The 15,503-nt window shown below is 37.1% G+C and overlaps 1 protein-coding gene across 3 annotated transcripts in view; it reads left to right on the top strand.

The window, feature by feature from the left end:
* The window catches only part of macrod2 (mono-ADP ribosylhydrolase 2), an 836,537-nt gene that overhangs the window by 744,306 nt on the left and 76,728 nt on the right, over positions 1 to 15,503 (top strand). For all 3 annotated transcript variants that reach the window (XM_022685268.2, XM_022685265.2, XM_022685267.2), the window contains exon 9: positions 3,467 to 3,548. In XM_022685268.2, the coding sequence (XP_022540989.2) occupies positions 3,467 to 3,548 (82 nt within the window). The remainder of the gene's footprint in view (positions 1 to 3,466; positions 3,549 to 15,503) is intronic.

The following is a 15,503-nucleotide window of genomic DNA, read 5'->3' as shown; positions in this document are numbered from 1 at the left end:
TCTCTCTCTCTCTCTCTTTCTCTTTCTCTCTCTCTCTGCCTGCCCTTTCGGCCTCACCGTCCGTATGTCCCCGGGTGCGAAGTGGACGTCTTTTGTGCAGAGTGGACAGTTAGCAGGAAACAGAGATCAGAGCAAAGTGTGAGACAAGACCTGGAGGCTACCTCGGGCCGCTACCTGTCCACAGTCTACTGTCACCTTAAATGGACCAAAATAAAGAGAGTGTGGTTTCAGGCACCCACAAAAGCTTTGTTTAAAAACATGTTCATTTCCCAGCCTTTTTATCTTGATCGGTTAGAATCAATGAAGATTTTTGTGTTGTTTTTGTTTTGTCATTGGTCATTTGGTCATTGTCCTGTTGCATAACCCAACTTCTACAGAGATTTCACATTGTCCTGTAGAATATGTTCATACACCAATTGTGTTCCCTCCACCATAGTTTACATTTGAGATGATGTTTTTTTAATGGTGATATGCAGTGGCTTTTTTATGGCAGATTTAATGCAACAATAGTTCAATCTGTGTTAATGTGCTCATTGTGCTTTTGGGGTCATTTTCACTGGGCGCCACTACTCAAGAATTGTCTCAATTTGTAGATTGTTTGCCTCACTGTAGACTGTTGAATTTCCAAAGTCTTTAAAATCACATTGCAACCCTTTTTCAGCTTTATGTAAATAAAAAAAATTAGATCGTAGATTATCTGAAAGCTCTTTCTAATGCAGCATGCGCCAATTTTGTGTGAAGCAAACTCAATTTTTTTTTTTTTTCAGTCAGATGATCACTGACAAAAACATCTCGTTAATAGAGATGAGAAAAACCTTTGACAGGGATAAAATAACTTTGACTTTGACTTTGAACAGATTTAAATGCTGGTTTTGGTGGAAATCAGCCACACAATGCTGGATAACCTGGTCAACCAGCTCTATTCCAGTATGGAATTCATGATGCTTTATTAGTTCTATATTGGTAATATTGGGAATGTTGCTGGTATATAGATCAAGCTTTACAGGTGCTCGCTACCCCGCACCACAAACTAACCACCTATATATCATATTAATAGTGTGTGTCATAGATTGCGTACTGTTCTCATTGCGCCATCGTTTCCCTAGCAGACCATTGTTTTTCAGTTCTTTTCCTCTTAAAAAACTGATAACAGATGGTTTCAGATGGTTTAAACTGGTCGTTGATGGTAAAGGTGCTTAAGAAGCTGGGAGTTTTGGCAAAAACATCCCCTTAACAAGTATACTAGTAGCTTTTTACCCAACTGTTAATGATGGTGCATTTGGTGGTTTTAGCCTTGTCGATTTACCAGCTTGATCATGTTGGTTGAACAATTGGTAATGCTGGTGATGCTGGTCAACCAGCATGTCATTTTTTTTGTAATTGCTTTAACTTCTTTTCCCTTGCCAGATGTTCGTTCCATTTGTGGAATTTGTTTGTTTTTGGTTGGTTTTGGTTGGGTTTGGTTGTGGCAAACATTTTTATTTTTTTTACGTTTATTTTATATACGCAGAGAGCTACTGATTATGTAGGTAATAAATAAATCCATAAATCCATAAATAAAAGCAGAAGCTTCCGCAGGGATTCCTCAGACGAGCCCCGAAACTTCAAAGCTGCTCTAAAGCTGTCTCTTATTCAGGGTGAAGGGGTGAAGGAGGTAAAAACGAAGCAGGAGGTCATTCTTTCTTTTTATGGACACAGAAACCCCCTGGAGATATCTTCTCCCTCAAAAATCTAAAAACGCTCCTCGTCTCCAGCAAAGTCTTAGCATTTACTCCAAAGGGCAGGTCATAAACTATTAATAGACAGCTGTCCATCTGGACGCCGAGGCCAGGCATGAGCTTCTTTGTAGCGTATCCTCGTGAGGAACATTACCCATGAGGCCGTTCTCTCTCCAGACGCCTCGACGGGGGCCTTTTCCATCTTCTCTGTCTCACGTGGTGGAGACGGTTTGTTACGAGACTGTTTGGGAATATTGTTAAAATGATGCTAGCTGATTATCTGTCGCTCCGGTGAACAGAACCATTCCGTTCCCAGCAGGAGATCAGGAGTCCGACACCTCCCGGCAGAGCAGGAGGAGCAGAGCGATGACGTGAAGTTCAGACTATCCTATCCCATAATATTTAGGATTTAAAGCAGCTAAGCAGTGAACAAACATGCTTGCATGCAAAAATTGCATGCAAAATCACGGTTCGCACTGCTGCAGCATCAGCAGCCAGAGTCAGAGAGAGAGCACAACTGGTCTTGCTCTCTCTGGGTGGGTACAGTACAGTAGATGGTGCTCATTCTTTCCCCGTATCACTTCTTAGGGTGATGAGGATCAGCACAAGGCTGCATCTGTTGGCTGATGTATAAGATCTGGGGATTCGGTGCTTTGCTCTGGGTGTGTTGATTTCATTGGCGTTTGGATGCATTTTAATTCCAAGATCTGAATATATGGAATAATTAAATGTTTTTGCTATTTGAAAGGATGTAATTATAGCATTAATATGCTGCTAATGTGCTTTAAATATGGTCCTAATGTCCTTAATGGTATTTTAGTGATTATTTCTGAGACAATACAGCTCTGGAAAAAAATAAGAGACCACTTAAAAATTTAAAAATTAAAAACCTCTGGAATATAATCAAGAGGAAGATGGATGATCACAAGCCATAAAACCAAACTGAACTGCTTGATTTCTTGCACAAGGAGTAAAGGCTTAAAGTAATCCGAAAGCAGTGTGTAAAACTGGTGGAGGAGAAGAACATGATGCCATGATGCATGAAAACTGTGATTAAAATTCAGGGTTATTATTCCACCAAATATTGATTTCTGAACTCACTAATGCTTAATTTGTGCCAAATAAAATCAAATCCTCATAGGAGGCTCTGAGTGGTCCAGCAGGCTAATTGCTGCCACTATGATCAGGAGATTGCTGATTCAAATCCCGGTCATGCAGCTTGCCATCAGCTGCCGGAGCCCTGCGAGGGCACAGTTGGTCTTGCTCTCTCTGGGTGGGTACAGTACAGTAGATGGCGCTCTTTTGCTCTTTCCCCTCATCACTCCTAGGGTCATGTGGATCAGCACAAGGCTGCGTCTGTGAGCTGATGTATCAGAAGCGCTGTGATGTTACTCGGCAATGCTATAGCATCAGCAGCAGGTCAAAAAGAGGCGGAGTCTGACTTCACATGTATCGGAGAAGGCTTGTGCTAGTCTTCTTAACCCTCCTGGTGTTGTTGCATCGCTAGTAATGGGGGGGGGGAGGGGGAACTAATAAGTGGGTTGGGTAATTGGCCTTGTAAATTGGGAAGAAAATGGGAAAAAATTAGAAATAAAATTCTTAAATAAAAATCCTTTAACTCTATAATACTGTACATCTTTGTGCATCTAAAGCTAAGTATTGCAACTAGCCGTATTCACCATTATGTGTATGCATGATTTAGTGAGGAAATGTACTGATTTATTTTTTTCTTCTTTTTATTTCCACAGATCGATCGCGTCATATTTTGTGTCTTCCTGGAGACGGATTATGAAATTTACAAGAGGAAGATGGCGGTTATCTTCCCTGCAGGTACGGGTTCTGCTCGCTCGGTGCTGACCTTGCTTGCCTTTATGTCATTTCACACTAAAAAGATTAACTCAGCGCCAGCCTTGATTTGTAATTCAAAACACAAACTCACTAAATATTAAAATATGAAAAGGAAACTAGGAGTCAAACATTTTAGAACAGCCATATTTCATTTCTATTTCCTGAGCAATAACTTTATTACTGCAGTTCTTCTTCTGAAACTGAGACTCAGTACTTAATCATGTTAATCTGAGCTAAATGCTAAACGCTAAAGCTGCTGTTTCCATGTGGGTCAGCCAGACGTCTTCCTGTAGCAGTTTTTTTTTTCTCCAGTTTCTAAGAGTCTTTATTTGAAGGTGTGAAAACAGTACTCACCGCTCTCTGACTTTTGTATCTGTAATTTCTCTAAAGAAAAGAAAGAACTTCTACTTTTAATAGTTACAGAGTTCTCTGTGTTTTATCTGAGTCTTTTTCTAGTTATTATGATGATGAAAGTGTGAATGTGCTGTAAGTGTGTAAGTGTGTAAGTGTATAAATGCTGCTGCAGTAGAGAGTAACAACAGTAACTCCATCTTTTCCAGCACTACAGCTTTACTACAGACTAAGACTTTGTAAATTCAAATTTTTTAAATCCATTTCCAAATCTAAGTTTCCCAATTTCCCATTGCTACTTACTAGTCATAAGCTGTTAACCAATGAATTGTTGGCTAAAAATCACACCCTCATTTTTTAAACAATATATTTTTTATAATATTAAAATTCTTTTTTTCAGTTTTTAGTTCATTTGTTTTCCTTAAATGCAACTGGCAGTTTATTGCAGCTACTGTAAATAGTAAATAGTTATATCATCACTTCTTCACTTATTTCACATGTTTACTTATATATTGAATTATTTATTTGACAATACGTTGCATAAATTTCACTTTGACCTTATATAGGACTCTGTGGGCGTGGCCTAAGCTTTTTCCCCCCTTACTTTTATACTTTAAGTAGATTTGAAACCAGTACTTTTTAAACACTTTTACTTAAAGAGTAAAAATCTTGAGTTAATACTTCTTCATCTTCTTTATACAGAAGTATTTTATTAAACACTAGTATCTATACTTATCTATACCTACAGAGTAATGAATGGTTTCAAAATACTTTTGAAACCTTTAGCCATAATTTAATTCCTGAATGCATCAAAATTGTGCAGAATTTATAAGCAGTTATAGTTTACGCTGCTGCATTTATTAATAAATGTAAATTGTGTTTGTTATTTATGCAGGAATTAACCTATGTACAGTATGTTTTATAAGTGATATGTAAAACATTTGTCATGGAAATAATGGGCCAATTATAACCTTGGCGAAAGCCAGGCATTACAACAGCCAGGGATGACAGAAACTCAAAATTAGCATATGATTTAATGCCAACCTTGCTTTCCTTCCTGTTGTGCCAGTTTGTGCTGAATAGGTTAACAAGTGACAACCTTGAATTGAAATGCAAAAAATGCTAATTAACAACTCGCACATACTAACTGCAGTCACACGCCTGACAGTGTGTATTCATGCTTTCACAGCAGGGCTGCAACTAAACAACACTGATTTGCAATAAAAAAAAGAAACCAAAAATTAACCACACAACTTCTTGTAGAAAATTGAGTTGTAAGATTATAGAGATTATTTTTTGGGGGGCTATAAAACATCAAAACAGGTTATTCCTTATTAACTTGAGCTTTTTACAAAGCGTCACACATTATAGACATATGTGATATATATATATATATAGACACAGATATATGTAAGATATTTATTAGGCCTTATCGTACACTCTGTATTAGGCACGTCAATTTTTTTTTTTTTTTGCCTTCTCCTGCGCTTTTAAAAAAGCATCACAGTTTATGAATAAATCTACACTGATAGGTGTGGTGGTCTGGAAGTGAGGAGTGTTCAGGTAAAGTGGTGGGAAGTACATGGTGCGCCACTGTCTGATTAAAACCCCGACAACAGCACTGCAAAACTGACTTTTAACTCAACAATAAACAGAATAAAGAATAAAATAACATTACTGTTACCTTAAATTACCTGCTGGTGTATCTTTACAGTGTGATAGAGCAGCTCAGTTTCCTCTGCTGAGATGAACAAAAGCACTGCACTGTTAAGATACGAATGCGCCACAGCTCATCTGGCTCTTAAAGGGAATGACAACTGGCGCAATGATTGGTTTATTTCATGCTACGCCCAAAATTAACCACATGCAAGGTGTATATATATATATATATATATATATATATATATATATATATATATATATATATTTTATTAACGTACAATATGGATAGCTGGAACAGGGCCCATAGCTCACTTGCCTCTTAAAAGGAATAAGAGTTGGCTCACATAGACACATTAACAAATACCAAAGACGCATTAACATGTCCTAAATCAAGCTGTGCGATGCACAATTGACATATTCGCTAAAGATCAATGAAATAGATTTGTATATTTGAGTTTACAATGGTCATATTTTAGAAAGGCTTTAAAAAAGACTTTGAAAATGTCGTGTTTAAGACGAAGATCTTCAGCTTGCACTGTTTTTAAAGATCGTTTTGGCCTCGGTGTCGTTTTTATTCCGCCTCTTGAAACACCTCAGCACATGCGGTTCACAGGTGTGGCGGTGAAGGTGAAGGTGAAGGTGGTGTTGGTGTTGGTGGTTGAGGAGCGATTGCTGGGGCTGATAATATTTCACACAGTCTCTCTGAAGAGAGTCAGGAGTCCCAGGACGAAACTCCAGATACAGAGCGAGGCTTTGATTCTGTCATCCACCGCACTGATCCGAAACCAGCCGCAGGACTCTCGATGGGAAGCCCAGATGTGCTGGAGGTGAGGTGGACCCACACCTCGTCAATGGCTTTACAACGTCTCACACCTCCACCCGTCTGGCTTTCATCTGATTGACTTCTTGACTTTGTTGAGTTGGGTGATAAAGCTCAATGGCTGGATTCAATTTTAACAGAATACAATAATTCTTGGCAGAAATAACAACAAAGAACAAAGAGCAGGAAAAGACAATCTGTCAAAGCTGCTGTTGTTAGAAATACAGAAATTGAATAGTGAATTACACAATTGATTTATTAACCCTTGTATTATGTTAATTTGTCAGGAACAACAACCGGTGCATGTTTAATTATCTTGGTAATTCTTAAAAGCAGTGTGAATATTTTGTTATTAACTCCATTACATTATAATTATTCTATCAATATAGTCAATATTTAGTGTAAAGGTGTTCCTCACCTATAACAGGTAATGATTCAATTAGAATAATTAACTCGTGTCTCACGAAAAAATCATGTTAAAACTTTTTTTATTTATGTTTCACTACTTTAAAATTAATTTTAAAAGACCAACATACTATATAAAACACTAGTTTTACATTACATTGAAACATAACATAAGCAATTCTGTTTTAGTTTTTGTGTACCATTTTTAAACAAAACTACCTTTATAAAGGGTGTATAAATGGTTTATAATTAATAAAAAATAATAATAATAATAATTTTTAAGGCATTTACATCCTAATTAGTAACCATTAAAAAACTAAGTGTACAGATGATGTACACCAGAATTCCCAGTGCATAACATAAAACAATGCTGGGGTGTTGTGGTAGATGTGGTCAGAGCAGCACAAACAAAGATTCAGTGTCGGTGGAGTCAGCGGCTTGCAAAAGTATTCATACCCCAGTTATCACACAATTAAATGTATTCTGTTGAGATTTTAAGCGATAGGCCAACACAAAGTAGACCGTGTTTGTGAAGTGGAACGAAAGTGCTAAAATTTTTTATCAAGTAAAAATCTTAAAAAAGTGTGATGTGCAAAAGTATCCAACCCCTGAAAACCCCCTAAATAAAAATCCAGTGCAATCAACTGCCTTCAGAGTTCACTTTATTTGATTAGTTCACAAGTTTTTATTTGACTATTTGATCATTTTCTTCAAATAAATGTTCTAAACGACGTTAATTTTATTTGGAATTTGGGATAAATGTTGTCTGTAGTTTATAGAATAAAACAACAATGTTCATTTTACTCAAACATAAACCTATAAATAGTAAAATCAGAGAAACTGATTCAGAAACTGAAGTGCTCTCTTCAATTTTTTAGAGCTGTTTGTAGGTGGGTGGATTGGAACTCAACTCTTTGATTTCTCTCTTTCTTTCTTTATTTCTCTCCATTTTCTCATGCACGCTCTCTCTCTCTCCCTCGCTATACCTTCCACCTCGTCTCCATGGACCTCATGTCTCCTCCCGAGACAGAGCATCATCCGTTTCCCACAAGCCCTCTCCTCTCCCGAGCCCGATCCCGTTTTGCAGCCGTGCTCCGTTCTGTCTGTAAAGGGCATCGCTCTCACAGGAAGCCCCTCCGCTGCTATTCCTCAGCCTCCCTCGACGATAAACAGACACATTATTTCAGCGCAGACTGCTCTGTAGCCCCGTTAGCCCTTCCCCAGCGTCCCCCTCTCAGACAGGGGCTACAGCACGTCCTGCCTCCATGATGAGGCCCAGCGGAACCTCCAGCCGAGGATCTGCCGGCGAGGGGCAGCGAGAGGACCGTATTATCCACTCATACCTCCCCTGTGTGTACAGAGTACATGTCCACACGTATGCAAACACACCGATGTACTCACACTTATACAGTACAGGCCAAATATTTGGACACACCGTCTCTTTTTCAGTGCGTTTTCTTTATTTTCATGACTATTTACATTGTAGATTCTCACTGACGCATCAAAACTATGAATGAACACATGTGGAGTTTTATGTACTTAACAAAAAAGGAGAAATGTTTTATATTCTAGTTTCTAGTTTCAAAACATCCCCCCTTTGCTCTGATTACTGCTTTGCACACTCTTGGCATCATTCTCTCAATGAGCTTCATTTAAGAGGTGGCCACCTGAAATGAAAAGTTTTCCAACAGTCTTGAAGGAAGGAAGGAGTTCCCAGAGGTGTTTATTAGCACTTGTTGCTCCTTTGTCTTCTTCACTCTGTGCTCCAGCTCACCCCAAACCATCTGGATTGGGTTCAGGTCTGGTGACTGTGGAGGTTCAGCTAATTTTTTGTTAAGTACATAAAACTCCACATGTGTTCATTCATAGTTTTGATGCTTCAGTGAGAATCTACAATGTAAATAATCATGAAAATAAAAAAAACGCATTGAAACACGTTTGGCCTGTACTGTACATACAGGGGTTGGACAATGAAATTGAAACACCTGTCATCATTTTAGTGTGGGATTTTAGGTTTCATGTCTAAATTGGAGCAGCCTGGTGTTCAATCTTCATTAATTGCACATTGCACCAGTAAGAGCAGAGTGTGAAGGTTCAATTAGCAGGGTAAGAGCACAGTTCTGCTCTAAATATTACAATGTACACAACATTATGGGAGACATACCAGAGTTCAAAAGAGGACAAATTGTTGGTGCACGTCTTGCATACCACCAAGAAGGACTGACCACATCCAACAGGATTAACTGTGGACTCTGTAAGAGGAAGCTGTCTGAAAGGGATGTTCGGGTGCTAACCCGGATTGAATCCAAAAAAACATAAAACCACGGCTGATCAAATCACGCAGAATTCAATGTGCACCTCAACTCTCCTGTTTCCACCAGAACTGTCCGTCACCACAATCAATTATTGTGCTCTAAAACCAGGTGTTTTAGTTTCATTGTCCAACCCCTGTATTTTTATATATATATACACACATATTCCCGTCCTCTTTCCTCTTTCCTCTTTCCAGGCCCCGCTGGAAGATGACAGCCACTAGAGAATCTCTGATTATATCGGGGCACCGGGCCCGTCGCTTCGCGTTAGAGTCGGGAGATGAGACGGAGGGGGTCATCGCTCTCTCCATAATCACTCCCCGAGATTACAACCACACCGCACCAGCCACAAGCACATCCCCACACCAGCACATCACCTGCACACAAATCAGCTCATGTACCAAAAAGCTCCCTCACTCGCCCAACCGCAAACAAGACAAGCCTATCTGCAGAACATCCTACAGAGACCGGAATCAGGTCCAGACAAGTCCAGCAAGATCCATCCACTTCCAAAAATAAGAGACCAGCTCTTTAGAGACAGACGTATTTAAAATTCTGTGGTCTCCCATTTATAAAACCCAATTTCCAGAATTAAGCCCAAGCAGTGGTCAAGCTTTAACAGCAGTGTAAAATGCAATCCACTAACTACCTCTACAACCTGAATCCAGAAAAATACAGTGTTTTACATTTACTGACTTTTATCTGAGTGACTGATTAACAGTCACTGTTAACCCTTGTATTGTTACCATGTTTAGCTGTAGAACAAATACCTTAAACTATCTTTTTCCATCTTGAAGTTTCCAAATCGACTTTTCCTAAAAGCACCCCATCATTAGAAAGAGTGATAGTTTGTTTGTCCCTCACTATCTTTAATAAACTCCTGAAGACTGAGCTCTTCAAAGAGCACTTACTCTCCTAACACCTCTAACTAACTACCTTCTACTACCAGATCAGGAGAATCTCTCACTATCTTTAATGAACTCCTGAAGACAGAGCTCTTCAAAGAGCTCTTACTCTCCTAACACCACTAACTAACTACCTTCTACTACCAGATCAGGAGAATCTCTCACTATCTTTAATAAACTCCTGAAGACTGAGCTCTTCAAGAGCACCTACTCTCCTAACACCTCTAACTAACTACCTTCTACTACCAGATCAGGAGAATCTCTCACTATCTTTAATAATAAACTCCTGAAGACAGAGCTCTTCAAAGAAATCAGAGAAACTGATTCAGAAACTAAAGAAAGTGGTTGTATCTGTACCCAACGTCCACTGATACATCCGTGTAGCTGCACGCTAATGTTATCTTAATTTAGCTAAAGATAATGAAGGTCTTCGATGCCACATTTTCTTGTCAGAATACCCATCATACAAAGGAGCATGCAAATGAGCTGAAATTGAATGGAATTGGGGTGAAGTGGCGTGGCGAGTGTGGAGAGCATGGTGAACATGGTGAACGGAGCCAGTAGCATTGTTATTAAAGAAGCAGGTGGTGGAGGTGAAAGGTTTGCGAGATTAAAAAAAGGGGAGAGCTCATTAAGTGTAAATGGCGTAGTGGCGGGGGCAAGGTCAGCGGTGTTAATTGTGACCCCCGGGGTGATTAATGTTCTTCATCTGCGGTGTGAAGACATCTCGGAGCAGCACTCGCTGAACACTGAGTGCTGAACGCTGAACGTTCATGCTCGGTCAGGTCGCTGGTCCTGAATCCACTGCTGCTTTTGTGCTTTCTATTGTCTAAAACAATAGTTTTTGCTCTATTAAGCCCCTATAATTACACCCCCCACCCCCCCATCACCCAACACACACACACATATACCCAGAGGTGGAAAAAGTACTGTAAAATTGTAATTAAGTAAAATTACCTTTACTTTGCTAAAATTCTACTCAAGTAAAAGTAAAATACCTAAAATACCTAAAATACCTATCTAAAAATCTACTGAAGTAAAAGTAAAAGTACACATCTAAAAATCGACTGAAGTAAAAGTAAAAGTACACATCTAAAAATCTACTCGAGTAAAAGTAAAAGTACCCATCTAAAAATCTACTCGAGTAAAAGTAAAAGTACCCATCTAAAAATCTACTCGAGTAAAAGTAAAAGTACCCATCTAAAAATCTACTCGAGTAAAAGTAAAAGTACCCATCTAAAAATCTACTCGAGTAAAAGTAAAAGTACCCATCTAAAAATCTACTCGAGTAAAAGTAAAAGTACCCATCTAAAAATCTACTCGAGTAAAAGTAAAAGTACCCATCTAAAAATCGACTGAATTAAAAGTAAAAGTACCCATCTAAAAATTGACTGAAGTAAAAGTAAAAGTACCCATCTAAAAATCTACTCGAGTAAAAGTAAAAGTATCCATCTAAAAATCTACTCGAGTAAAAGTAAAAGTATCCATCTAAAAATCTACTCAAGTAAAAGTAAAAGTACCCATCTAAAAATCTACTCGAGTAAAAGTAAAAGTATCCATCTAAAAATCTACTCGAGTAAAAGTAAAAGTACCCATCTAAAAATCTACTCGAGTAAAAGTAAAAGTACCCATCTAAAAATCTACTCGAGTAAAAGTAAAAGTACCCATCTAAAAATCGACTGAAGTAAAAGTAAAAGTACCCATCTAAAAATCGACTGAATTAAAAGTAAAAGTACCCATCTAAAAATCGACTGAATTAAAAGTAAAAGTACCCATCTAAAAATCTACTCGAGTAAAAGTAAAAGTATCCATCTAAAAATCTAATCGAGTAAAAGTAAAAAGTACTCAATTTAAAATTTATTTTGAGTAAAAGTTACATAGTTACTTTTATTTATTTGATGTAAAAAGTACAAATCATAAATTAAATAATTATTAAGTAAAATAATTTGGACCTTTCATGCAGTATTTGTTCAGACCACCCCATAAAACATTATAGATTTCTATGATCCATTTTTTCTTCACTGTTAAAATGTTATTTTCATATAGGTGACTATAAACTGTATTTTTATAATTTTACAGGTCATTATTATATTTTTTTTAACTTGCCATTTCTGTGCTTCAACTGCTATTTACATGTTTGTTTAACTTTCAAGCAGATTGTTTAATGTTCCCAATAATGTTCTCAATTACAGCGACATGAGTAAATGTAATTAGTTACTTTTCACCTCTGCATTTACCCAATACACACCCAACACACACCCATCCTCCTATTCCTTACTAATGTTAAAGCTACTCTTTAGACCCATCCTCAGCTGGTGAAGAGGCTGATAATTGGCTAATATACTGAAAGTCCAGATCTGCAGCTATTTCACTGTGAAAAGTATACGAGACTATCATCATTGTACGCACTGTTAAACAGACCACTCCATTCTCCATTCACGCTGGCACCTGCATCGGATTGCGACGACATCTCCACTTTCTCAGCATATGAGATATTGATTGAATCAGGAGCCGGAGCCGAGACGCCGCTGTGGAGCAGCATCATTAACATGGGGATGGTAATCTGAAATATCACTTCAGAGCTGAGATTTTGGGCGAGAAAGACAGACATAATAGGACCGATTTAGCTCCAGTGGTGTTGCTGACACTGCCTGCTGTTCACAAAAAAAAAGAGAAACGAAAAGAAAAAACCTGCGAAAATAACAAGGCCCTGGAAGCCCCATCCCAACACCTCATCATCATCACCCCGGGAGGCGGGACTGGAAGCATCTGTAGAGCTCATTTAGACCCAGCTCAATGGGTCTGGTCATATTTTTCCAGAGCGCCGCCTTTCGCGCTTCGCTCTGCGCGACTGTCACTGTTGCTTTCCCTCTCTTTGTCTCGGCCGTGTTGTCATTTCGCTCTCGCGCCGACTGATATCTCTCGCGTAATCATCCCGGAGTCACTTTACTTTAGCTGTGTGTTTGATGGGAAGTGAAGGTGCAGTCGGGCCTTTAGAAATAAATAATATAAATATAAAATACGATTTGGGCATTTTCGTTTGTGAGAATCGCGCCGGGTGAAGCGCTGGTTAATTTGTTTGTTCGTTTGACTTTAAAAATCATTATGGTTGGTATTATTTTGTCCCTGTTCTTTTTTACATTTAGTGCTTTAAATTTCTCCACACCTTCTCTGGAGGTCTATGGAGGACCAAAACTGCCAAAATAAAAAATAAAAACATAAATAAACAAAAACGTAAGTAAATCACTCAATACAAGTAATCTGGTGATAAAAAAGCTAAAGAATAAATATAATTAATATAAAAATAAATATACAAAAAATAAATATCCTAATAATTTGTTATTAATGGGTTTCTTTATTAAGATTTATATTTGATTTACATATGAGGACAAGGAAAAACAGAAATAAATAAATTGGGAAATAAATGAATACAGAAATAAATACATTGAAAAATAAATAAAATGGAAAATAAATTAATGCAGAAATAAATAGTTATGTAAAAAATAAACAAATAAATCAAAAGAAAAAATAAACAATGTTAATTAAAAAGCTATAAATAACAATATATTAAGAAATCTATTTTAATGTATATGTATTTATTTTTTATATTAATTATAATTATTCTTTACCGTTTTAGTCACCATATTACTTTTATTGAGTGATTTACATGCGTTTTTATTTATTTATTTATTTATTTTTAGCGCTCAAATTATTATGGTTGGACGTTTCAAAGCATTGGGCAAAAAAATATATATATATAGTTGTCCACAATTTTAGCCATTTTAGATATTTTGAATTTGAATGTCAGTTATTTTAGTTATTTTTCTGGTGCATTTACATTTTATCTTTTTTTTTTTTTATTTTACATTTTTTATGGGGGGTATGGATGCATATAGAACACCATACTAAAATGTTAAAATCTAAATCTAGAAACCTAAATCAGACAAACATTTAAAAATAACTTAATTTTAAACCCAAAAATGTTTAAATAATAATTACATACATTATTGCTTAGTGGTGTGTTGAATGTATTTCTGAGAAAGTCTGAGAAAGTGAATATGTTTTATTGCTACTGTCACATTTCAGAAAAGCATAATACCAAAATTTGATATATTACAATATTACAAAAGTGACAATGTGATAAATGTGTTGCCCCGTCGAATACGGAGAAAGAGAATTAACTAATTAAATTTACATTTAAAAGCTGTGCTGAGAATTAATGACGCTTCAGCTCAGGTTAAATCACGGGATTAAGCTGGAAGATCTAAGATTAGAAGAGTGAATAATTCTATACAACTGTACTCACTGCATATATTGTCAGGGATGATGGTGATATAGTGTATTATATATATGTATGTATGTTATATAGATTTAGATTTTTTTTTCTATTTTATTATATATTGAGACTGTTTCCACTCCAAATTGTTTGGTCTATCAGTATATATTTCGTTCAGATATAACGTTTTGTAAAAAAATAGATTTTCCTTAGAATAATATATATATATATATATATATATATATATATATATATTTCAAGGTTAAATGAGTGCTGGATGTTAATCTACACAGATTTATTTCCTGAAAACTTTTTATTTCGGTGATTAAAGAGCTTCCATTTATTTACAGTAAGCTTAGATTTTCAATCATTTCAACAGCACAGTTAGCAGCGCTAGCCACGGTTAGCAGCAGCACTTAGCGCTAGTAAATTGCCTGACAGTGCTACACTGAGGAACCCTGAGTGTTCTAGTAATCCAGGGCGCTATCAGCTAGTGTTTTTTCCCATGTAGCTCCTTTTAACACAGTAAACACAGCGAAAGAGCTAGCGCTTAGCGCAGGTTAGCAGCTGATGCTAATACTGCTCCAGCCTTGGTGCCGGAGAAACTTCACTGAAAACTCTCTCGGGACTGTGGTTCACACCTCCTTTTACATCTTAAACTTTGGTTAGGACCCAAAATGAAAAGTACAAAAATTTAGACCAAACGAAGCAGGTATGAAAACATTCTTAGCAACCACCTGTAACAGCATAGGAACTGTAATAGCATCCTAGTACACCTCAGCAACCACCCAACCACCACAGCAGCAGCAGTACCTTAGCACAGAACCTTAGGAATCACCTAAAATTAGCTTATGAGAGCAGGGATGATTTTTCGATGTTCTAACAGCCCTACCAAACTGTAGAGTCTAGACTCCAGGTCAAAATCGATTAAATTGATTAAAGCCTAGCATTAGATAGCTTTTTTTTATACATTTAGATGTATTTAAATCAATGTATTCTTCCCAAAAGTACAGAGAATTCAGTAAAAACTGTTTTTTGATACTGAAAAGTGTTCATATCATCTATGCCAGAGTAAAATCAGCTGCTTCTGAGGGGTTTTTGTCAAATTTATGAATTAAATAGAGACATGTTCATGTCTTCTGTTCTCATAATATCTCCATAACAAACGTCAATAATAGTGAAGTAATAGTGAATAAATAAATAAAA

The sequence above is a fragment of the Astyanax mexicanus genome, chromosome 7 (genome assembly GCF_023375975.1).
Source record: "Astyanax mexicanus isolate ESR-SI-001 chromosome 7, AstMex3_surface, whole genome shotgun sequence".
In the NCBI taxonomy this organism is placed as follows: domain Eukaryota; kingdom Metazoa; phylum Chordata; class Actinopteri; order Characiformes; family Acestrorhamphidae; genus Astyanax; species Astyanax mexicanus.
The sequence above is the reverse complement of the archived record's forward strand: the minus strand, read 5'-3'. Positions and strand labels throughout refer to the sequence as shown.